The 24,587-nt window shown below is 37.9% G+C and overlaps 1 protein-coding gene across 9 annotated transcripts in view; it reads left to right on the top strand.

Moving 5' to 3' along the window:
• NEO1 (neogenin 1) overlaps positions 1-24,587 on the top strand; it is a 237,244-nt gene that overhangs the window by 150,585 nt on the left and 62,072 nt on the right. For 5 of the 9 annotated variants that reach the window (XM_046008198.1, XM_046008196.1, XM_046008195.1 and 2 more), the window contains exon 8: positions 23,443-23,662. In XM_046008198.1, coding sequence (XP_045864154.1) covers positions 23,443-23,662 — 220 coding nt within the window. The remainder of the gene's footprint in view (positions 1-23,442; positions 23,663-24,587) is intronic. The other 4 variants (XM_046008203.1, XM_046008199.1, XM_046008201.1 and 1 more) reach the window with 1 other exon arrangement.

Here is a 24,587-nt window from a genome sequence, read left to right as displayed (position 1 = left end):
TGCACAACACCCAGTGCTCCATGCAAAACGTGCCCTCCCCATTACCCACCACCTGTTCCCCCAACCTCCCACCCCTGACCCTTCAAAACCCTCAGGTTGCCCCAACCTCCCATCCCTGACCCTTCAAAACCCTCAGGTTGTTTTTCAGAGTCCATAGTCTCTTATGGTTCGCCTCCCCTCCCCAATGTCCATAGCCCGCTCCCCCTCTCCCAATCCCACCTCTCCCCAGCAACCCCCAGTTTGTTTTGTGAGATTAAGAGTCATTTATGGTTTGTCTCCCTCCCAATCCCATCTTGTTTCATTTGAGGGAGGAGGACCAAAGAGGTAAATTTCCATTGTCATCACATGTGATGAGATCACACATTCTTGCTAACCCTTCAACATGACTGACCAGTGTGGATGTTGACTCCAATCACTTGGCTGAGAGTGGTACTTCACACGCGTCTCCACTGCAAAGTGACTTCTTTTTTACTTTTCGGTATCATACACTTTGGAAGAAGTCACTGTACACAGCCCACACTTAACAGAGTGGGGTGTCACACACCACTTCCTTTAGGACAGAGTATCTAACATGAAGTATTTTAAGTTCTTCTGTACAGGAGATTTGTCTGTTCTCCCGCATATATTTATTTGGTCATTTGCTAATATTTTGTTAAGGATTTTTCCATCTGTGTTCATCAGATGTATTGGTTTATAGCTTTCTGGTAATGTTTATCTGCTTTTGATGTTAGGATAATGCTTTATAGAATGTGACTTAGTGTTCTTTCTGTTTCTATTTTCCCAAAGAAATTATGGGGAATTAGTATTGTTTGTCCTTTGTGAAATTCACCAGTGAATTCACCAATGAGAAACCATCTGGGCCTGGTGCTTTCTTTATAGAAAGTTTTAAATTGAGGTGCCTGGGTGGCACATTCAGTTAAGCAAAGGACTCTTAGTTTCAGCTCGGGTCATGATCTCAGGGTTGTGAGATCAAGCCCTGCATCGAGCTCAGCTTGGAGTCTGCTTGAGATACTCTCTGTCTGTCCCACCGCCTCTCCTCACCACTCTCTCTCTCAAAAATAAATAAATCTTTTTTTTTAAGTTTTAAATTATTGACTTCATTTCTTTAACAGTCATAGGGTTGCTGAAGTTCCCTGTTTCTTCTTGTGCAAGTTCTCACTGTGTTTTAAAGGACTGTTTTATCTAAGTCATTGAAATGTGGCATGGAGTTGTTTGTAGTATCCCCTTATTATCCTTTTAATGCTTGTGAGAACAAGACTGATGGCTCTGCTTTCATACCTGATATTAGTAATTTGTGGCTCTTTTTTTTTTTGGTGCCTGGCTAGAGTTTATCATTTTATTGATATTTTCAAATAAACAGCTTTTAGTCTTATTTTTTCTATTGTTTTCCTGTTTTCATTTTCATTGATTGCTGTTCCACGTTTTATTATTTCATTTTCTCTTCTTGACTTAGGCTTAACTTGCTCTTCTTTTTGTAGTCAATCTCCTAAGGTAGAAATTTAGGTTACAGATTTAGATTTTCTTTTTTAATGTATGTACTAATGCTGTAACTTTTTCTCTAAACACTGCCTTTGTTGTATCCCACAAAGTTTAATAAGCTTGTGTTTTCTTTTTCATTCAGTTCAAAATATTTTCTAGTTTTCTGTGTGGCTCCTCCTTTGACCGATGGATTATTTAGATGTGTATTTATTTTTAAATATTTGGGGTTTTCCATCTATATTTCTGTTACTTATTTCTAGGTTAACTCCATTGTGGTCAAAGAACATACTTTTTAAATGATTTTTATCCTATTAAATTTGTTAAAATGTGTTTCATTTTAACAGATGTTGTCTTAGGGAATTCCCATGTAGGTTTATGAACAACCTGCATGGTGCTTTTGTTGGCTGGAATATTTGTTAAATGTCAGTTAGATCAAGGTGATTGATAATGCTGTTCAGGTCATCCATAGTCTTACTAATTTTCTTCCTGCTTCGTCTACAGTTTACTGACAGAAAGCTGTTGAAACTCTCCAGTTATAGTAGCGAGTTTACCTTTTTCTGTTTGCAGTTCTGTCGATTTTTGCTTTATGTACTTTGGTACATTTTGGGGGGTACATAAGTGTGTAGGATTGTTATATTGTCTTAGAGAATTCAACTTTTGTTATGTAATGCATCCTTTATCCCTGATAATCTTCCTTATTCTGAAGTTTGCTTTGTCTAAAATTAATATAGCTAACTATTCCATTTTTCTTTTGATTAGTGTTAGCATTGTATATCCTTTATCATCCCTTTACTTTTTCTTTTTACTGAATTCATTATAATTTTTCGTCATGTAGTTTTCTAATCAAGGGGTATTTAAACTGCAACCACTAACACATGAAGATCTTGGGTTCCTCCTTCTCAAATTTCGGAGTTAATGTTCTAATCTGTAACAAAAAGATGTTTCTTATTCATCTGAGCCTCCTTGAACAGGGCGTAAGAAGAGAATTTGTAATTCCTGTTCACATCCCCTTCATTCCTTGAATAATATCATGTATCAGAATTGCCTTAGCCCGTGGTTTTTTGTTCCAGCTATCATTGTCTTTTACTACTACTACTCTATCTTATCTTCTCCTGCCAATATTCCTTTCCCATTTTTTTTGATTGCAGTAAAATACATCTAACATTTACTTTCCTGACCATTTTTAAGTGTATAGTTCATTGGCATTAAGTACATTCATCTTGCAGAACTGTAACTCTCATAGAGTGTCTGTCTTTTTGTGACCAGCTTATTTTACTTGGCGTAATGTCCTCAACTTTCTTCCATGTTAGAGTATATTTCAGAATTCCCTACTTTTCTAAAGCTAAACGATCTTCCAATGTATGTATATATCACATTTTGCTTATCCTTTCATCCATCAGTGGATACTTGGGTCGCTTTCACATTTTAGTGATTGTGAATAATGCTGCTATGAACATGGGTGTATAATTCTTTTGGATCTAATGGAATTGCTGGATTGTATGAATTCTATTTTTAATTATTTTGAGGAACTGTCATGCTGTTTTTCATTGTGACTGTACCATTTTACCATTTTACCTTGCCGCCAGCAATGCACAAGGGTCCCATTTCCTCTACATTCTTGCTAACACTTGTCATTTTCTGTTGTTTCTGTTGTTGTTGTTGTTGTTTGATAGTAACCATACTAATGGATGTGAGGTGGTCATCTCTTTACTTTTAAATGGGTTTAGAATGGGTTGGCTCTGGTCATGATCTCAGGGTCCCACAATCAGGCTCCCTGCTCAGTGTGGAGCCTGTTTCTTCCTTTATCTACTGCCCCCCCTGTTTATGCTCTCTCCCACTCTCTGACAAATAAAAATAAGTATTTTTTTGGGTTACGTTAGTCACCATACAGTTCATCATTAGTTTTTAAAATAAAATAAATAATAAAATGGGTTTCTTATAGACAACATACTGTTCTTTCTTTTTTTAATCCATTCTGACCATCTGCCATTTATAGATGTATTTAGACTGTTTACATTTAAACTGATTATTGACGTAGTCAGATTTAATAGTGATTCTGTAACTTTTCTTTCTATTCATTGAATTTGTTTTTTCTTTCTGCTCTCTTTTTCTGCTTTTTATGGTTTTGAGTATTTTACATGATTCTATTTCATTTTCTCTCTTAGTGTCAGTTATACTTCTTTTAAAATGTTTTTGGTGATTTCCCTAGATTTTACAAATACATTTTTAACAAAGTTCATCTTCAGATAATACTATGCTTTCTTCCTTTAGTGTAAGTACTTTATAGCAGAATATTTCTGATTCTTCCTTCCCATTCCTCTGATTGCAGTCATCTGGTTCATTTATCCATATTACTACTTTAAGCAGTTACCTTTTGTATTTATTAAGAATATGAAAATCAGGACTTTTTTACAAAAAATTTATTTTTCATTTATTCCTTCTGTGACACTCTTTTTTTAAATGTAGATCCAAGTTTTTGACCTATTTAATTTTTCTTCGCTTGAAGAACTTGTAACCTCTTTTTCAGGACAGATCAACTAGTGGCAAATTTAGTCAGTTTTTGTTTGTCTGAGAAAGTGTATTTCTCCTTCACTCTTTTTTTTTTTTAAGAATATTTATTTATTTGTCAGAGCAGCGGGAGGATCAGAGGAAAAGGGAGAAGCAGGCTCCTTACTGAGCAAGGAGCTTGACAGGGGGGTCAACAGGGGGTTTGCTCCCAGGACACTGGGATCATGACCTGAGCCAAAGTCAGACACTTAACAACCGACCGAGCCACTGAGGCACCTCCTTTTCACTCTTGAGGGATAGTTTTAGGATAGAGAATTAGATAGATATAGAATATAGATACAAAATTCAAGGTTGGTGGTTATTTTTTTTCTTTGAACACTAAAGATTTCATTTCAGTCTCTCCTTATGTATCTTTTTGACAAGAAGTTTATTATATAATCTTAACTATTCCTCTATAAACAAAGTGATTTTCTTTTCCCTGTTGAATTCTTTCAAGAATTTCTCTTTGTCTTTGGTTTTTAGCGGTTTGAAGATGATATTGTTAGGCATAATTTTTTTTTTTAACATTTATCTTATTTTGTGTTCTCTGAGTCTCCCAGGTAGGTGGTTTGGTATCTGTCATTAATTTGGGGAAGTTCTCAGCCATTATCACTTCAGATATTTTTTTCTGCTCCAGTGTCTCTTTGTTCTCCCTCTGGTATTTCAGTTAGACATATGTTCTAATTCTTGAGTGTCCGAAAGTTTTTGGATGTTCTGTTTTTTGGTGGTGGTGTTTTTTTTTTCCCATTCTTCTTCTTTTCATTTCAGTTTGGGACCTATCTTCAGACTGACTGATTATTTCTCAGCCATGTCAAGTCTACTACTGATTAGCCCATTAAAGGCATTCTTCTTTTCTGTTAACTGTGTTTTTTATTTGAAGGGTTTGATTTGTTTCTTTGGAGTTCTGTCTCTTTGCTTATTCATCTGTTTGTATATGTTATCTACCTTTTTCATTAGAGCCCTAAGCCTGTTAATCATAGTTAATTCACATTTCCTATCTCATAATTCCAACATCTATGTCATAAGATATTGTTCTGATGGTTGTTCATTTCTTCAGACTGTTTGTGGTGTTTTTCCCTTGCCTTTTGGCATACCCTGTAATCTGTTGTTGAAAGTTAGGCATCTTGTTTCAGGTAATGGAAACTGAGGTAAATAGAGCTCTAGTGTGAGGATTTATGTTAATCCAGGGAGGAACTGGTTTATTATAGCTGTAGATACCAGAGGTTTCATATTTCCCTGTTGTACTTGATTTTTTGGCCTTTCCTCTTGACTTTGGAACTTTCCTATATTCTGTTCCTCAGAGTGTTTCTCATAGTTCTTTCACCTGTAACCCATTGTTACTTTCCTTGAGCCCCATTGTGGGGTGTTAAGATATGGACAAAGAGGACTATTTTATGATTAAGTCTCAGATTTTAAATGGCCTTATGTCTCATGACTGTGACTATCACAAGTGGTAGAGCTTTCCCCGCTATTTCCTGTTCCCTTCCTTGCTGATAGTGTTTCCACTCTGTTCCTTAAAGCCCCGTCCTGTGCTGACTGTAGGTTATTGTATTCTGCCCTCTCTTTGCCCAACCACCCCACCCCTCCCAGCCCACCCAACACCTCTTAGGTGAAACAGGAAACCTGTAAGTTGGAGGGTAGAACTTCCATTCTGTAGCTGGAATAAGGTTTCAAAATGGTGCTCTAGCAGATTCTTTTCTTCTGGAAAGTAGGCCTTTGTTACAAAAAACGCTCTGGGCATTTTTCACAATTGTTACTCCCCCCACTCCCTTGTACTGGAGATCTTTTTTGGATCCTCATGGTGAGAACCTGGTGGAGTTTCTAGATAGAAAACCCACAGAAATATAGCATCATCAGTAAGACTGTGGCCTCCAGGAATTTCTTATTCTTACAGTAGTTCACACTTAACCTCCAGCAATTCATCAAAATTACCATTTAAATGTTCCTGTCGATTTATGTCTCCATTGACTTTGACTTCACATAAGCAGATCTTGATTGCTGTATCTCTGTGGCTGCACTGTCTCTCCGGATTTGAGGGTGGCACTCTGAGTTGTAATCTTAGTTCTCTGAAGAATCCAAGAGAAGTTGTTCATTTTAAGTTTCTTTCTTTTTTAAGTTTGTCTAGCTTTTTCCTGGACAGGAATGGTGACTTTCAAGCTCTTTCCATACCAGGACTGAAAACAAACATCTCTCCTGTCTATATTTTTAATTTCTAAGATCTCTAAATGTTTTGTAAAAAATGGGCTCTTCTTGTTTTATGGTATTCAGACCTTTAACATCTTCTTTTTTCTTTTTTCCTAAGTTTTTATTTAAATTCCAGTTAACATACAGTGTAGTATTAGTTTCAGGTGTACAATATAGGGATTCAACTTTTCCATACAACACTCAGTGCTCATCACAACAAGTACACTCCTTAATCCTCATCACGTATTTCTCCCATCCTCTACCCACTTCCCCACCCCCAATAAAAAGAAAAAAACTCTCAAAAACATATTTAACATCTTTTTTTTTTTTTTTTTTTTTTAAGGATTCTATGTATTTCCTTGAGAGAGAGAAAGTGCACAAGTTGGGGGGCGGGGCACAGGGAGAAGGAAAAAGCAGACTCCTCCCCGAGCACAGAGCCGGATGGAGGGCCCTATCCCAGGACCCTGGGATCATGACCTGAGCTGAAGGCAGATGATTAATGACCGAGCCACCACCCACCCACCCCGATCTTTAACATCTTTTAAAGTTTTCTGACATTTGCTTTTTCTGTTCTCTTGGTTATTATTTCTTTTATTGAATTTTGTGCCTCGTTTTCATTGTGAAATTCCAAATGCCTTAACTTTCTAGACATACTTATCTTTATCTTTGCTTGCTTGTTATTTACCTATGTAGTCTATTCTTGAAAGTTTGCTTTGTACTCTTTTTGGGACAAAGGTTTTAGGTGAAGGGTAACACCAGGGCATGTATGACTCAGTATGAGCAGAAGGTGAAACATTTGACCCAGGTATCTCGAAGATTGTTCTTTACTTAATTGCCCATGTGTTTTCTCATGTCTTTAGTCTGTGGAACATGTCTGGGCTTGCTCTTATCTGTTCTTTAGAAAAATGTTGTCTTCTTTTGTCAGTTGGGGCTATAGATTTACTGTATTTTTTTGTTTTCACCAAACCACTTCCTATTTTTTAAGAAGTCCTCAACATTTTAATTTTAATGATGGCATCTTTTATTTTCCAAGTGTTTTTTCCAGCAATTTCAAGAGTTTTTGATTGGAGGGGAAGGCAACTTAACTAGATTTAACTGTTACCATTGTTAATAATAAGTTAATATTAATTGAACAGTTATCTTTAGGATTCCTGAACTGAATTCCAACATGAGGAGAGGTGTCCCTTCCCACAAACATTCTTGAACAATCCATTCTTGGACACCAGCAAGGGTGTTCAGGAGTTCAGCTCAACTCTAACACTGTCTGCTCAGAAACAGTATCAGATTCCACAGGTTAAGGGCTCAGTCCTACAGTACTCCTCCCCCACCTCTCCTGATACCACCACCACCTTCAGACATCAGTCCCAAGCCCCAGGCTGTCACTTGTGCTTCTGACCATCTGGCTACAGAATACAGTTCCAGTGACCTCCTTCTTAGGTTCAATTAATTTGCTAGAGTGGCTCACGGAACCTAGGGGAACACATTTACCAGTTTACTAGAGAATATGATACAATATATGAATCAACAACCAGTGAAGACATACATAGGTCAGGGTGCCAATGGAATTTGGGGCCTGGCTTGTTGATGTGAGAGTTTTTTGGTTCCCCAAGTGTAGAAGCTTCCTAAAAAAGGTTAAAAGCTGTCTTCATTTTTTTTTTTTTTAAGATTTATTTATTCTGGGGGCCTCTGGGTGGCTCAGTGGTTTAAGCCTCTGCCTTCAGCTCAGGTCATGATCTCAGGGTCCTGGGATCGAGCCCCGCATCGGGCTCTCTGCTCAGCAGGGAACCTGCGTCCCCCTCCCCCCGCCTTCCTCTCTGCCTACTTGTGATCTCTCTCTCTGTCAAATAAATAAAATCTTAAAAAAAAAAGATTTATTTATTCTGAGAGAAAGAGAGAGAGCATGCAAGTGGGAGGAGGGGCAGAGGAAGAGAAAGAATCCCAGGCAGACTCCCCACTGAGTGTAAAGCCTGATGCAGGGCTTGATCCCATGACTGTAAGATCATGACGTGAGCTGAAACCAAGAGTTGCATGCTCAACCCACTGAGCCACCCAGGTGCCCCTGTCCTCTTGGGTTTTTATGGAGGCTTCATGATATAGTCATGATTGGCTAAGTCATTGGCCGTTGGCTAATTCAACCTTCACCCCTCTTCCCTCCCTAGAAGTGGGAGTTGAGAGGTGGACTGAAAGTTCCAGCCCTTTTATCATATGGTTGGTCCTCCTGGCAACAGCCTCCACCTTTTGGTGGGGTCCAGAAGTCACCTTCATTACTAACAAGATACCCATTTTACCTTTATGGCTCTGAAGCATTTTCAGAAACTGTGAAGACCAGACAGACTTCTTAAAATATATCCCAGTATGTGCCAGGGAACTTGCTAAATGCCTCTAGTATATTATCTCTTTTCATCTTTACATCAACACAGTAAAATGGATGCTGTTATTTGTATGTCTACTTAGGAAATACGAGGTTTAAAAACATTAACCTGCCCAGGATCCCACAGCTAAATATGTGTCCGAGCCAGGATATGAACCTAGCCTGTCCAACTGACAGACAAACAGATCCGTTTATAGCGTAATCCTGTGGATATGTCACTTCTATCCCACCAAACCCATTAACTTCAGTTCCTCACCCACCTTACGTTTTTATCACTTAAGTGTTGCACTCTTAAAATCAGTTCCCTCCTACTAGGACCAAATCTTGTACATCTTTCAAGGCCCAGTTTTAAATGCTACCACAGCTGTAGCACGGCAGTCTTCCAACTGGAATAAATCTCTTACTTTTTACCTCATTTTACATTTATTTGTTCTCCTTTCTAGGACTGCCTACTTTTCCTTTAACATAGCCTTTGGATTCATACAGTTCTTCCCTGCTAAACTGTAAGGTCACTAGGAAAAGGATTTGTGCCTTTTATTATTTGTGTCCTGTATCTGTCTGATTCCTAGCATTGCCTGACATGTAGCATTTCAGTAAGTATTATTAATAAATAATGTATATTTAGTCAGTTTAATTTTGTCTTTATAACTGCATCCTTTTAAATCAGTTTCTGCATCAAGGTTGTTGACTTATAAATATTTGTGCAGATTTTATTTAAATATGAATAGGGATCTGGAGCATATCTGTTTTAATCCTGCTGATGGGATTAATATTTATGAATATCTAAGAAATGGAAAGTAGTTTTAGAGCTAATTAGATGGAGACTGGCGTCAATAAAAATATCTAAATTTGCATGAAAACTTCAAGGAAATTCAAGATATTTGGGAGTCATTTGCATGCTAAATAAACATTTTGATTTCTTCTTTTAGAAGTTAAATAATGTGACTTGTAATATGGAAGATGATTCCCAAATCAAAAGTAGGCAACAGATCATTGTTTCTGTCACATAAACCTAGAAGGAAAATAGCATGTATCTGCCAAGTTTTTAAAATTCATGTCACAATTTCACAAAGCAATTTGGTTGTAAACTATCTTTCTTTTTAATAGTACATAGCAATGAGACTTGTGCCAGCTCATTTTTTTAAAAGGTTTTATTTATTTGAGAGAGAGAATGAAAGAGAATATGGGATTGGAGGGAGAGAAGCAGGCTTCCCACTGAGTAGGGAGCCTAATGTGGGGCTTGATCCCAGGACCCTAGATCATAACCTAAGCCAAAGGCAGAGGCTTAACCCACTGAGCTACCCAGGTGCCCCAGACTTGTGCCACTTCAAACAAGTGATATATTAAGCATAGAATAGCTGAGATTTATTAGCAAGATCATTTTTTTGTTTTAGAAAATAATAGAATTTGAGAATTCTAAGTTTTACCTATACAACGATTGTCTTAAGAATAACCCTTACCAGAGCGCCTGGGTGGCTCAGTGGGTTAAGCCTCTGCCTTCGGCTCAGGTCATGATCTCAGGGTCCTGGGATCGAGTTCTGCATCGGGCTCTCTGCTTGGCGGAGAGCCTGCTTCCTTCTCTCTATCTGCCTACTTGTGATCTCACTCTGTCAAATAAATAAATAAAATCTTAAAAAAAAAAAAAAAAGAAGAACCCTTACCATTTTCCAGTGGTACGACATTCTTTCTCATAAGACATCCCATTTTACTGTTGGATAGAGTTTGATGTTTTAAAAGTTATTCCTTACTTTAAACTATAATTTTTTAAAATCTCTGTTTTTTAGAGCTTCTTTCTTACCTGTACTTTGAACCTTTAGAATCTATAAAAACCCTGAGATTTTTAACACTAATTCTCATGTGGAGCATCCAGCAGAATGAGATAGGGCTATAGATATTTCTTTATAGGAGTCTCCTGAAAGCAGATGTTTATAAAGCAGATTGTGACAGTCTAAGAGGATGCTTAAGCCTAAATCATCATTGTGTAGCATTATTCCTCTGCTTCGGTTTTCTTAATTCAATATTATTATATTTTAAATTATTATATTTTAAATTTTAAATTATTATATTTTAAATTTAAATTTAAAATATATTATATTTTAAATTAAATATTTTAAATCAGAATAGTCATGAAATTGTATTAGTTTGAGAAAGTGGGAGGAAATCTGTCTTTTTCTTAATCCACTGAGCCACCCAGGCGCCCCAAATCTTTTTCTTATGCTTCTCACTTAAAAGCTCCCATGAAATATGCCTGTTGAGAGACACCATTGAGAAAAACCAGTGCGCAGCTTTGAGCTCATTGTAACTGCCACATTTTCAGTGGCTCCTTTATGTGATAGATTACTCTCAGGAGCAAACAATTTGCAGCTCTTCTCACATTCTGGTAGAGTTTTTATTTTTAGTAAAGTGCTATGATTAATAGCCTAATGTAATTGTTGTTTCCCCGTTGAGTGTAAATACTTCATTTGAATGTCTTTAATCTAAAAGGAACAGTTGTTTTATTGGACTCTTGTTGTTTTTCTGTGCTTCTCAAGGTTTTTTTATTGCTTTCTTTGGGCTATTTATAGTGGGAGGAGAAAATGAACTTCTCTATCAGAATTGTGGAGTAGGGCCCAGTAGAGAAATGTTAAGGATGAATACTGACATGCTTGAACATTCATAAATATATTTTTATGATAATTTCGGAATGGGACAAGCATCTATTGCAATTCTGATTGATTTTCCAGTGGCAGTTATGAAAATACCTTGTCTCTTTGGACTACTGGTATTCTGATGATACTACATTATAGATGCTTTCTGAAATGCCAGCATGCTTTCACCAAGTTGTTCTTTGTTTTGTCATTGTTGTTTGGAGGAGGTTGATTTTTTAAATTTTTTTAATTTTTGCAAATTAAAGTTATAAGGTAAGACAAGGTAGAAAGGAACTGTTGAAAAGTTGAGAAATTATTAGTTCTTACAAGAATCTGGTGCTCCACTCATCAACAGAAAGTCGTTCATTGTTCTTTCTCTCGAAGTGGTGATACCCTTCAGCCTGGTCATTCCTACATCCACTCTCAGGAGCCTGGCTGGGAGCAGAAGTGTAGGAAACACTTCTGTGTAACCACAGAGCAATTTTCTTTTTGTTCAGAAATCCGGAGTTTCAGGTCAGGCTTCTTTAGCACTAACCACTGAGTACTTCATTAGCCCTAATCAGAAGCCGGCTACATTTGTTAATAGTGTAGTAGGTTAAGAATTCAATACTGATAAGAAAATTTGAAAGCTTATCTTGTGACATTAAGTATTGAATGCATCTGACTTTTATTAGAAAAATAAGTTGCAGAAATGTCTGTTCATGTCCTCTGCCCATTTCTTGATTGGATTGTTTGCAAAGAAGACATCCAGATGGCCAACAGACACATGAAAAAGTGCTCCACGTCACTCGGCATCAGGGAAATACAAATCAAAACCACAATGAGATATCACCTCACACCAGTCAGAATGGCTAAAATTAACAAGTCAGGAAATGACAGATGCTGGCGAGGATGTGGAGAAAGGGGAACCCTCCTCCACTGTTGGTGGGAATGCAAGCTGGTGCAACCACTCTGGAAAACAGCATGGAGGTTCCTCAAAATGTTGAAAATAGAACTACCCTATGACCCAGCAATTGCACTACTGGGTATTTACCCTAAAGATACAAACATAGTGATCCGAAGGGGCACGTGTACCCGAATGTTTATAGCAGCAATGTCTACAATAGCCAGACTATGGAAAGAACCTAGATGTCCATCAACAGATGAATGGATCAAGAAGATGTGGTATATATACACAATGGAATACTATGCAGCCATCAAAAGAAATGAAATCTTGCCATTTGCGACGACGTGGATGGAACTAGAGCGTATCATGCTTAGTGAAATAAGTCAATCGGAGAAAGACAACTATCATATGATCTCCCTGATATGAGGACATGGAGAAGCAACATGGGGGGGTAGGGGGATAGGAGAAGAATACATGAAACAAGATGGGATTGGGAGGGAGACAAACCATAAATGACTCTTAATCTCACAAAACAAACTGGGGGTTGCTGGGGGGAAGTGGGATTGGGAGAGGGGGAGGGGGCTATGGACATTGGGGAGGGGAGGCGAACCATAAGAGACTATGGACTCTGAAAAACAACCTGAGGGTTTTGAAGGGTCAGGGGTGGGAGGTTGGGGGAACAGGTGGTGGGTGATGGGGAGGGCACGTTTTGCATGGAGCACTGGGTGTTGTGCAAAAAGAATGAATACTGTTACGCTGAAAAAAAATAAATAAAAAAAAAAAAAAAAAAGAAAAATAAGTTGGGTGAAACTTTTATAAAATAGAGAATTCAATACTGATAAGAAAATTTGAAAGCTTATCTTGTGACATTGAGTATTGAATGCATCTGACTTTTATTAGAAAAATAAGTTTGGTGAAACTTTTACAAAATAGAAAAAAATAGTTTAATAACATATGTGTTAAGTAGCATATGTTTACTTACATATAAACAGACATTCTGGCCTTTTTTTGGCTAATAAGAGTATTACTTTTACTTTGTCATAGAATTTAGGGAGAGCTGCTTGTTTTTGTATTTTTGTTTTGTTTTGTTTTTGTTTTTGTTTTTGTTTTTGTATTTTTGAAAGTCTTTCTTTTCGGGGCCCCTGGGTGACTCAGTTGTTAAGTGTCTGCCTTTGGCTCAGGTCATGATCCCAGGTCCTGAGATTGAGTTCCTCATCGGGCTCCCTGCTCTGCAGGGGGCCCATTTCTCCCTCCTCCACTCCCCCTGCTTGTGTTCCTTCTCTAGCTGTGTCTCTCCCTGTCAAACAAATAAATAAAATCTTTAAAAACAGTATTGAAAGCTCTGTTTATATGGAGACTTTTAAAAAACTAGGCTACTGTTTGGGAAAAGAGATTTCACAATTATATAGGAATGGGAAATTCTAGGTTAACAAACTGAACAAGTTTTTCTCCTATAGAATTGCTGGGAGTCTTTAATATGCTAAAATGTATGGCGGATCTGCACAATCTCACAAATACAATTGTTCTCTCTCTCTCTTTTTATGCCATACTTGTTAACATCTCCCAAAAGAAATGCTCTGTGGAACTATATTTTTGTTGACATTGCTATTATGTTTAGAGCAATAAAGCTCCATGTTAATTTGGCCAGTTTTGAACAATGAATTTTGAATAATGCCGCTATGAACATTCCTGGGAAATAATCACTTTAGTATATTCTTTTATACAAGGAAATGAAAGGATAGAAAGATAGAAATTTTTCCCAAGATACCTTCAAAATCTTCTGAACTCCTTCAAAAGGCAAGAAAGAAGTTTTAAAACTAATATGTTTTCAAAGAAAGATTATGAAAAAGGAACAAAATTTGGATTTCAAAAGAAAACTTTAATGTGCCTACTCATAGCTCACTTGGCTGGTGTGAGTGGGTGTCAAATTAGGATAATTGGATCCACTTAACTGAGGGCAACATGCCTAGCACAGAACTTAATGATCTCTACCTAGAAACTGTTTTACATGCATAGATGGATTGGTTAAACTCATAAACTACTAACGTGACACTTCATCAATCACAAATCTAATGTATGAAAACCAGATCTATCAACCACAATGTAGCTGGAGTTGGAAAGCAATTTATTAGAAAAATGAAAATAGTTCTGATGATTTCCTCAAGGAGCACCAGGAAGAATACAATCCTTCTTTGGGGTCTCACACAGATCCTTTCAGTTGGTCCCACTTCAAAGCCTATCAAGGTCATTAGGTTTCGGTGAAAGTGCCAGTATGAAGCTGCTGCCAAGGATTTGGGCAGCAGGTCAGAGCTCATAGCATTTTTGATGTTTGGATTTTGAAAGCTTAATAACTTTTCTCAGACATATTTCCCAGTTATGTTTGGCTTGATTGAGATTATGTGGTCCTGATTGCTCCAAATACAGTAGCAGTGTGCCCATAGGTACCGAAGTTGAACCGTCCATTCCTATTCAGTAACAAAGCAAACCTCGAGCACAGCATGCAGGACCCTGACCTCTGCACTTGGGTGTTTGGACTTCATTCTGTAGGTAGTTTTGGGGAGTGATGTGTTCAGGAGGCAAAAGGGAAAGGGAGCAGCATAACTCTTTTTTATTATTATTATTTCAGTTAGCCAACATATAGGACATCATTACAGTACATCATTAGTTTTTGACGGAGTGGTCAATGATTCATTAGTTGCGTATAACACCCCGTGCTCATCATAACACGTCATAACTCTTAATATAATCAGACTTAAGAAAAAACACCAAGGTTTCATTTATGCTTTGGGACCCTTGATGACTAATTGGTATTTGTAAAATCATTGAGTAATTTCTGGATACTTCATTTTTGTGAAGACTTCAGATAGATTATTTGTAAATTTGGGTGTTTTGAGCCACAGCAATGTCCTAGGGTTCTGTAACTTGCTATTGTAACTCTGTAACTTTCTTAACTATACACTGGAGAAAGTATGTTGAGTAGTTCCAACTAGCCAAGTTAAGCCATTTCATTCTTCTTAATTATTTTATTTAAGTATGATTTACATACCATAAAATTCATGCATTGTAAGTGTACATGTCTGTAATTTTTAGTGGATATTTAGAGCTATGTAGTCATCATCACAATATAGGTACAAAATATTTCCATCCCCCCCGAATCATTTATATATGCTTGCAGTCAATACCTCCTTTTGCCTCCAGCCACAGAGAATCAATGATTTGCTTTCTGTTGCTTATAAACATGCCTTTTGTAGTTCTCTCACATAAAAGTGAAATCACGTAATATGTAGTCTTTTGCAACTGGTTCTTTCATTTAGGGTAATATTTTTGAAATCATCCACATTGTGACATCTATCAGTATCTTTATATTTTTATTGCTGAGTAATATCTTTTATAGAGATACACCTCAATGAATCGTTGAACACTACCTCAAAAACCAATGGTGTACTCTATGTTGGCTAACTGAACATAATAAAAAAAAAGATGTATACCTGATAGGGTTTACCTGTTTACCAGTGGGTGGACACTTGGATTGTTTCTAGTTTTTAAGTATTCTGAATACTGATACTGTGAACATTTGTGTAAAAATCTTTGTATGGACATTTGTTTTCATTTCTCTTGGGTAGATTCCTAGGAGTAAAATTCCTGGGTTGTATGCAAAGTCTGTGTTTAACTTTTTAAGAAACTACCAGTAAAACTCTCTGTTCACAGATGACATCACCTTATATGTATAGAAAATCATAAGGAATTCACAAATAAACTATTAGAACTAATAAAAGAGTTCAGCAAGAGTCAGCATCCATATACAAAAATCATTTGTATTTCTGTACACTTAACAGTGAGTGATCTTAATTAAAGTAATTTCGTTTATGATACCATCAATAAGAATAAAACACTTTGGAGTAAAATAACCAAAGAAGTGTAAAACTTAACATTTTTGAAAGAAATTAAAGATCTAAATAATAAAAGACAATTTGTGTTCATCAGTTAGAAGACTTAATATGTTCCCATCAAAAACGTATGAGGATTCCAGTTCCTCACTGCCCTCACTAACACTTATCAGTACTGCGTCGGTACGAAACTCAGAACCCTTTTTGATTATATCCATTCTAGTGAGTGTGTGGTAGTATGTCATTGTGGTTTTAATTTACATCTCCTTAATGACTAATGATGTTGCACTCATTTTCATGAGTTTATTAGCTGTTCTTATGTTTTCTTGATAAAATGTCTGAGTTTTTTGCTAACTTTTAAATTTTGTTATTTGTTGTTCTGATTGATTTATATAAAAGTTCATTTTATCTTCTGGTCCTGAATTACATGTTCAAGTCCTTTATCAGATGTATGATTCAGAAATATTTTCTGCCAGTCTGTGGCTTGTCTTGTCATTTACTTAGTTGTGTTTTTCTTAAAGTGCAGAAGTTTTTATTTTTAATAGAATGCAGTTTATCATTTCTTTTCTTTTATATCTTATACTTCTGTTGTCATCTCTAAAAATGCTTTTCTAACCCAAGACATGAAGACTTCCTCCTATATTTTCTTCTAGAAGTTTTAATTCTTCCATTAAGTCTATGAGGCATTTTGAGTTAATTTTTGCTTGTGGTGCTAAGTAAAGATCTAAGTTCACTACTTTGCATATGGATATATAGTTGTACTCACACCAGTTGTTGAAAAGACTGTTCTTCCCACATTAAAATTTCTTGACGCCTTGGCCAAAAACCAGTGACCACAAACTTAGGGGTTTATTTATGGACTCTTGGTTTTCTTCCATTGATCTTTATGCCTATTCATATGCCAATACCAGACTGTCTTGATTCCTGGAGCTCTGTTGTAAGTTTTGAAATTTGGGTAATGCAAGTCTTCCAGCCCTTTTTTTTCTTTTTCAGAATTGATTTGGCTATTCTAGGTCTTTGGCATTTCTATTACGTTTTAGGAGCAGCTTGTCATCTTAATAACATTGTTGTCTAATCCATGAACATTTATTTATTTAGATCTTCTTTTCATTTAGGTATTTTTTATTTAGATGTTGTTTAATTTCTCTCCAGCAATGTGTTGTAGCTTTCAGGGTACAAATCTTACACTTCTTTTGTTAAAATTTATTCCTAAATATTTTGTTCTTTTTGATGCTATCATGAATGGAATTGTTTTCTTATTTCCATTTTTGGGTTGTTCACTCCTAGTATATAGACATTGAGTTGGTTTTGTATATTGACTGCATTGTGTGACCTCACTAAACTTATCAATTCTAGTAGCTTTTTTTTTTTTTTTTTTTTTTTAGATTAGAACTTTCTATACAGGTATAATTAGGTCATCCACAAATAAAAACAGTATTCCTTCTTCCTTTCTAATCTTTATTTACTTTGTCTCTTTTTCTTGCTTTCCTGCACTGGCTAGAACTTTAAGTACAATGCTTAATACGAGAAATGAGAACTGACACCCTTGTCTTATATCCAACCTTAGGGAAAAAGCATTTACTTTTTAGCCATTTAGTGTAATTTTCACTGTATGTTTTTCAGGATGGGGAACTTTGCTTCTATTCCTTCTATTCTATTCTATTCCTACATGAATATGTAGGTGTTTGATTTTGTCAGATGCTTTTTCTGCATCTATTAAAGTGATCAGTTATTCTTTTCTTCTCTACTGTGGTATATTGCATTGATTTTTGGATATCAAACTAGTCTTGGATTCCTGTGATAAATCCTACTTGGTCATGTTGTATAACCCTTCTCATGTGTTACCAAATATGGTTTGCTAGTATTTCATTAAGAGTTATTGTATCTGCGGTCATGAGGGATATTTATCTATAGTTCCTTTTCCTTTGACTTTGATATTGGAGTAGTATTGGCCTCACAGAGTGAGCTGGAAGTGTTTCTTTTCTGTTTTCTAAAAGAGTTGTAAAGGATTAGTATTATTTCTTATTTTAAATATTTGATAGCTTTTACCAGTGAAGTTGTCTGGACTCAGACTTGTCTGTGTGGGAATATTTTTTTTTTAAGATTTTATTTATTTATTTGTCAGAGAGAATGAGCACAGGTAGACAGAGTGGCAGGCAGAGGCAGAGGGAAAAGCAGGCTCCCTGCTGAGCAAGGAGCCTGATGCGGGACTCGATCCTAGGACGCCGGGATCATGACCCAAGCTGAAGGCAGCTGCTTAACCAACTGAGCCACCCAGGCGTCCCTGTGCGGGAATATTTTTAATTACTAGTCATATGTCTCTATTTTTTATAGTTCTACCCAGATTTCGTGTTTCTTTGTAAATAGGTTTGGTAATTTTTGTCTTTCTGGGAATTTTTCTATTTCCTTCTGAGTGACCTGATTTATTGGCTTAAATTTGTTTATAATTTTACTTTGTAACTTACCAATCTATATGGTTGGTCATATTGTTCGTTCTTTGATTCTTGATTTAGGTAACTTATGTGTTCTATTAATTTCTTAGTCTTGTGTCCTTTTTTTTTAACTGGCTGGAATATTATTTAATTTTTCCCAGCTTTATTGAGATATGATTGATAAATTGTAATATATTTAAAGTGTACAACATGTTGATTTGATATATGTATACATTGTGAAAGGATTCCCACAGTCAGGTTAACAGGTTACTTAAAACACCCATCACCTTACTGTGTGTGTTTATGAGAATGCTTAAGATCAGGGCACCTGGGTGGGTCAGTGGTTTAAGCCTCTGCCTTCGGCTCAGATCATGATTGTGATCTCTCTCTCTCTCTCTCTCTCTCTGTCAAATAAATAAATCTTAAAAAAAAAAAAAGAATGCTTAAGATCTACACTCTTCACTAAGTAAAAGATTGGGTAATTCATGTGAGGCTTCTTTTTTTTATAAAGGTATTAAATTTCCCTTTAGGCATGGCTTTAGCTGCATCCCATAATTTTGAATTTGTTGTGTTTTTATTTTCATTCAGTTAAAGTTTTTTTTAAAGATTTTATTTATTTATGACAGAGAGAGACACAAGTAGGCAGAGAGGCAGGCAGAGAGAGAGGGGGAAGCAGCCTCCCTGCTGAGCAGAGAGCCCGAGGTGGGGCTTGATCCCAGGACCCTGAGATCATGACCTGAGCCGAAGGTAGAGGCTAAACCCACTGAGCCATCCAGGTGCCCCTAAAGATATTTTTTTAAATTTTTCTTGTGATTTCTTCTTTGATCCTTGGGTTACTAAAGAAGTGGGTTGTTTGATTTCCAAAAACTGGGGGTCGCTCCATATTTCTTTGAATTCGTGTATTTTGGGGCTCTGTTATTAGATGTATGTATTTATAATTGATATGTTCAAAGAAAAGATACAAAATTTAGTGATAATAATTGGAAATTTTAATACTCTCTCAAAAATGAATTAAAACAATTAGAAAAAGTTAAGAGTATAGAAGACTTAACTCTAACAACTACTTTGCTGATACTCTAGAATCCCCATCCATCAACTACAGATACAGTTTTTTTTCAAGCACATACAAAACAATCTCCAGCATAGACCATATGCTAGGACATAAAACAAGTCTCAGGAAATTTAAAAGGACGGCAGCCATACAATGTGCTTGCCTGATCACAACAGAACGAAATCAGATATCCACCACAGGCCTGTTCTTTGGGGCTTACTGTGGAAGTCGTGGATTCTTCAAGCTCAGGGGTCTTCTGTAGCAACCTGCTGCGTGTGTACACATCCGTCTGGGGCCTTCGCTTTGCCTTTGTGCGGCTTGGGGAGCATGGGACCTGATGAAAACAAACGAAACTCTAGCTGTTGCCGTTGCCTTGAGTAATAAAGTTTTGTCTCTGATGCGAGACTTGTGTTTCTGCCAGCACCCATGACACATAATAGCCTGTCTTATTAGCTCATCAGTAAGGTAATCACAGACCCTGTGTGGTTCCTGACAGTTTTCTTTAGTTCCTGGAACATGTTTTTAACTGTTGCTTTGAAGTCTTTGTTAAATCTAATATCCAGAGACCCCCTGAGACCTTTTGTATTGACTGTATTTTTTACATTAGCCTCTGAGTATAGGCCACACTTTGTTTCTTTGTATGTGTCTTCATTTTTTGTTGAATATTGGATATTTGGGATAACGTATTGTAGCAGCTGTGGGTTCTGACTCCTCCTCTCCCCCAGAGCTGCTGTTGTCTTGTGGACTACACTTGCTTGGACTAAACCCTTGACATCCATCTTCCCCACACTGCAACACTGATGTTTCTCCCTAGCTTTTTTTTTTTTTTTTAAATTGTCTTGTTTTTATCCTTAAGCCTGGCTTTTAGGGGTAACCCTTGTGTCTGTATGGATAGTATTTAGCCAAAGATCAGAAGTTCATACCCCTCAAGCCAGTAACCTACCACTCTGAGCTCATGGATCTGGTGTGGTTCGGGGCATGCATTCAAACTGGAGGTCGTTTTTTAGTCTGCTTCAGCTTTTGTTTTATTCTAGGTATAACTGATAAAATACACTTGCAAAGCAAATGTTTATATAACATAATTATATAGTTATTTATTTGTGCTTTGAATCAACTAGAAAGATTAAAATACTGTGTATGATGAGATTCTAGCAACACTGGTCTCCATTGCACCAACATTCTCCCTGAATTTTCTCCCACTTAGTAATTCAATAAATACACATTTGTTGATTATGTCGGTATACATAGGCACAGTAAGTGATGCCAAGAGGAAGTAGGTACAGATTTTGTCCTCGAGGAGCTTATGGGTTAGCATGATTCATCATGAACATGAAAAATACACATGGGAGTGCTGATGCCTCTGATGACTTACAGATGTGTGCTCTAGGTCCATAGGCTAACTGAAGTTTCCCTGTCTGACAATTATCACCCATTACTTCTGTCCCCTGGTCCTTCCTGCTTACGTTCCCCTCTGGTTGTCATTATACTTACCTTCTTCTCTTTTTCATCCATTCAAGCGAATTGTGGTGATAATGTGTACCTAGTACTTCCCACATGCCTTTTCTTACTGATGTTCATGTGGTTCCCATCAGCCTGGGATGTGGTTAGGGAGTGTTTCCAGTTTATACACAAGGTAACTAAGATCAGAGAGACTAAGTGACTTGCCCAGCTTCACATTATTAGGAAGTGGCAGAGTCAAGTTTTGAACACAGGGTCTTTGTGCTTGAAATCCTGGGCTTTTTCCAGTATGCTATACTGCCTCTCGTGTTACGAATTTCCTCTCCGCTCCAGCCAGCAGATAGGTGGGAAATACCTAGCTTAGTAAGTCGGGTCAGACTTGGAAGTGGCTTTTCCTTAGTGTGTTTCTGGATAGCCACACAAATGAGGCAACAAAGCAGGACTGTGTTAAGGCTACACTTTGAACCGTTTCCCTCTAAGGGTTTTTAGTGACTTAATTTTATAATCAGAGATTCATATTTCCAGTGGCTTCTTCCACATTTCTCTGGCAGATATCGGACCATTACTCTGGATCCAGCATGTTCAGAACCAAATTTGCCATCTCTCCTTCAGTCTCTAGTCTCTTTTAATGTTGCCGTTCTCTGTGAGTGACACCACCAACCAACCACACATTCTCCCAAGCCAAAAACCTGGGAGTCTTTGACTCCTTTCTAACTTTTACCCCAGCCTCCAATCCTGTCATTCCCTCCCTCCCTCATGGGGCTGCTGTGTGAATAACTGACATCATCGATGAAAAAGAACTCTGAAAGCTGTGAAGGAGGTATTTTCTCTGAAGCAACACATCTGTCGAATCATCAGGAATAAGCATGAGACCTTACTGGCCATTCACATATAACTTTCTTACAACATGGACGCTTGGGTCAGTGGAGTGTGGACTTGTGTCTTCCGGGACTTCATAGTCTTATATTCTGATGGCACTCTGTACTCTTCAGTGTACTTTCTCATAAGGAGAGGAAAAGAGAGAGTGAGTGAGTTGCCCACTGTGGCACCACCTAAGTAGAACTCCTGTTGGCTAAACACGGAGGCCTCTGGAACTGAAAACCAGTGTTGATTTTAACAGTTCGTCCTTTACTGTCTGTGACCTAGGATGAGCAATTTAGCTCTTTTAAATGTCAGTCTCTACATAGAGGACAGAAATAAAATGACTGCTTTTTTCATAGAATTGTTGTCAGGATTCGGGGCGTCCACATGAAGAGCCAGAGTGCCATGTAGAAACGGTAGCTGTTGGATGACTCTTGCCCCTCCCCCACTGAAGTAATGACTTCAGCTTGGTCCTCTCCATACTCCCTTGGAGAACTTACTCAGTCTGGCAGAGTTAGTGGACTGCCTCACTTTAGATCCCCTCAGTTCACAGGCCTTTCCCGGAGTTTATTGAGCTACAATTTCACTGAAAATTAGGTCCAGAATTTTCATGTTTTCCTCTCTGCTTCTCTTCTACTAATTTTCCCATTAAGGTTATCACACAACTCATTCGAACTCCTTTAGTTAAAAGTTGTGAGATTATACTTCTACTCTCTGGCCCCAAGATGCAGGAGATTCTGGGTTCAGTACTGGGAAAATCAGAAGTGTCCAGCAGCAGAGTGGACTTCCTTAAGGAGTAATAAAGTTACCCATGACTACAAGTGTACAAACGGAGACTTCTGATGAGCGGGGCTTTGACCTCCCACCGCTTCATCTCCGTCCAGTTCCTGAGTCTGCAGGCCATGCTAGTATACACTGCAGGGAGCACCGTAATGAGCAGATCAGCTTCCTAGAAGTACTGTGGTTTTGGAATTCTTGATTCATGTTTTTATATTTTTGTGGGTAAACAAATGAAAAAGGTAGCAAATGAAATATTAGTGACATGAGGAAGGTTGTCAGACTTGCCTGGGTCTTGCCGAATTACGGAGAGCAGGGTTTAATATTAAACAAAGTTAAAGATGTGGCTCCTGAGTCTTCCGCAGAGCTGAAGACACCGGCTCTGCAGGGAGGTCATGACAGCCTGGGCCCATGTCCAAAACAATGAGGCTCATCCACACTGCACGTGTTATTCCGTATTTGATAGAGTGGCTAAAAGTACTGAGGTGTTCTCATAGGGGAGACTTCTACGTGCAAAGCTTAATAGATGTTGCATGCTGCTTTCGGAATTAAAGAAAGTTACTTGGTCACTGCTGTGTCCTTCTGTGAGATGTTTTATTCTCAGCCGTCACCCTCCCTGTCCCTTGCTCACAACCATTATAGTGACTAGAAAGTCTGCTTGCTCTACAGTGATGTGTCTGAATAGTGCCCATTAGTTTTCAGTAGTTAACCCCGGCCTGCATGTTAGCCTTCAGTTTAATGGCCTTTTTTATGTTCATTCATTTTATTTTATTTCCCATCGTGGTTTTGTTTATTTCTTTTTTGTTTTTTGTTTTTTCTGTTCTCTTTTTTAAAACCGTCGTGGTTTGCCCTTCATATTCCCCAATGTTTGCACATGACAAGATGTTGCCATCCCAACATTACCTCCCACTTCACTGACCAGTGCCACTACTGACCATCTAGCACCAGCCACAACGGGACCACTGCCTTCAGCTCCTCGGGATGTCGTGGCCTCCCTGGTCTCTACCCGCTTCATCAAATTGACGTGGCGCACACCTGCATCAGATCCTCATGGAGACAACCTTACCTACTCTGTCTTCTACACCAAGGAGGGGATTGCTAGGTAAGTGTCCATGTTCCAGAGGCGGTTGGTTGTGTCTTGGTCAATCTCAGGCCAATCATGCTCACCCTGGCTCCTTTTTGTGCAGAATCTATACCAGTTATTGGTCCAGAAAAAATGATCACAAAGATGCATATTTCCCAATTTTAGGTCATTAAAATTTATCCCAATCAGACCAAAGTCCTGGTATTCATTCTTTCCTGCGTCTCTGAAACAACTTGGGGCGCGGGTGTGTTATAGATAGAGCTGTTTAGGTGGAAATATTGGTATATAACTAGGCTCCTCTCTTTTCATAAGGTTCGGTCAGCATAGCCTCTAGGATGTGGTTTACTTAGAACATTCAGATTCTGGAAATTAAGGTAGACTTAACTTAGAGCAGTAATCGTAAATGCATATTTGCCTGTGCCTGTATGTGGATGTGGGCTGCTGGGCTCACCGGGGGGTCTCCTGGGTGACATAAGAGTGATAGTAGCTCATTTCCTTAACTGCATTTTCACTAAGTTCCTCTCCATCTCCACTTCTTTCAGGAGCTCATATTGCTTCTTCATCGCTTATGGGACATTGTCCAGAATCCCCAGGCTACTTTACTCATTACCCAGCTTTATTGCATCTGTCCAGCCTTCCTCCTCTCTCCTCCCACTTTACCTCCCTCTCTGATGAAGCCTGTCTGATTCCTGTCCTGTGTGCTGTCTTTCTTCCACTGTGTTCTCCTCAGTCGCTTCCCCCCTTCCCAGCTGAAGCTGAAGTCCGTTTGTGGCCCAGATTAAGCCCCAGGATGCCCGCACGCATTTTTCTCTACCTTTCTCAGCAGATACAGCCTTTCTCTTTATATGTCCATGCCACTAATATTGGCACTTAATTATCATAATACGTGATCTCTTACTGCCATAAGTTGTTACTCTTCTGCTATTTTATGTGTATTTGTGTT

Source organism: Meles meles, chromosome 6, assembly GCF_922984935.1.
Source record: "Meles meles chromosome 6, mMelMel3.1 paternal haplotype, whole genome shotgun sequence".
In the NCBI taxonomy this organism is placed as follows: Eukaryota; Metazoa; Chordata; class Mammalia; order Carnivora; family Mustelidae; genus Meles; species Meles meles.
This window is presented reverse-complemented; position numbering and strand designations above follow the sequence as displayed.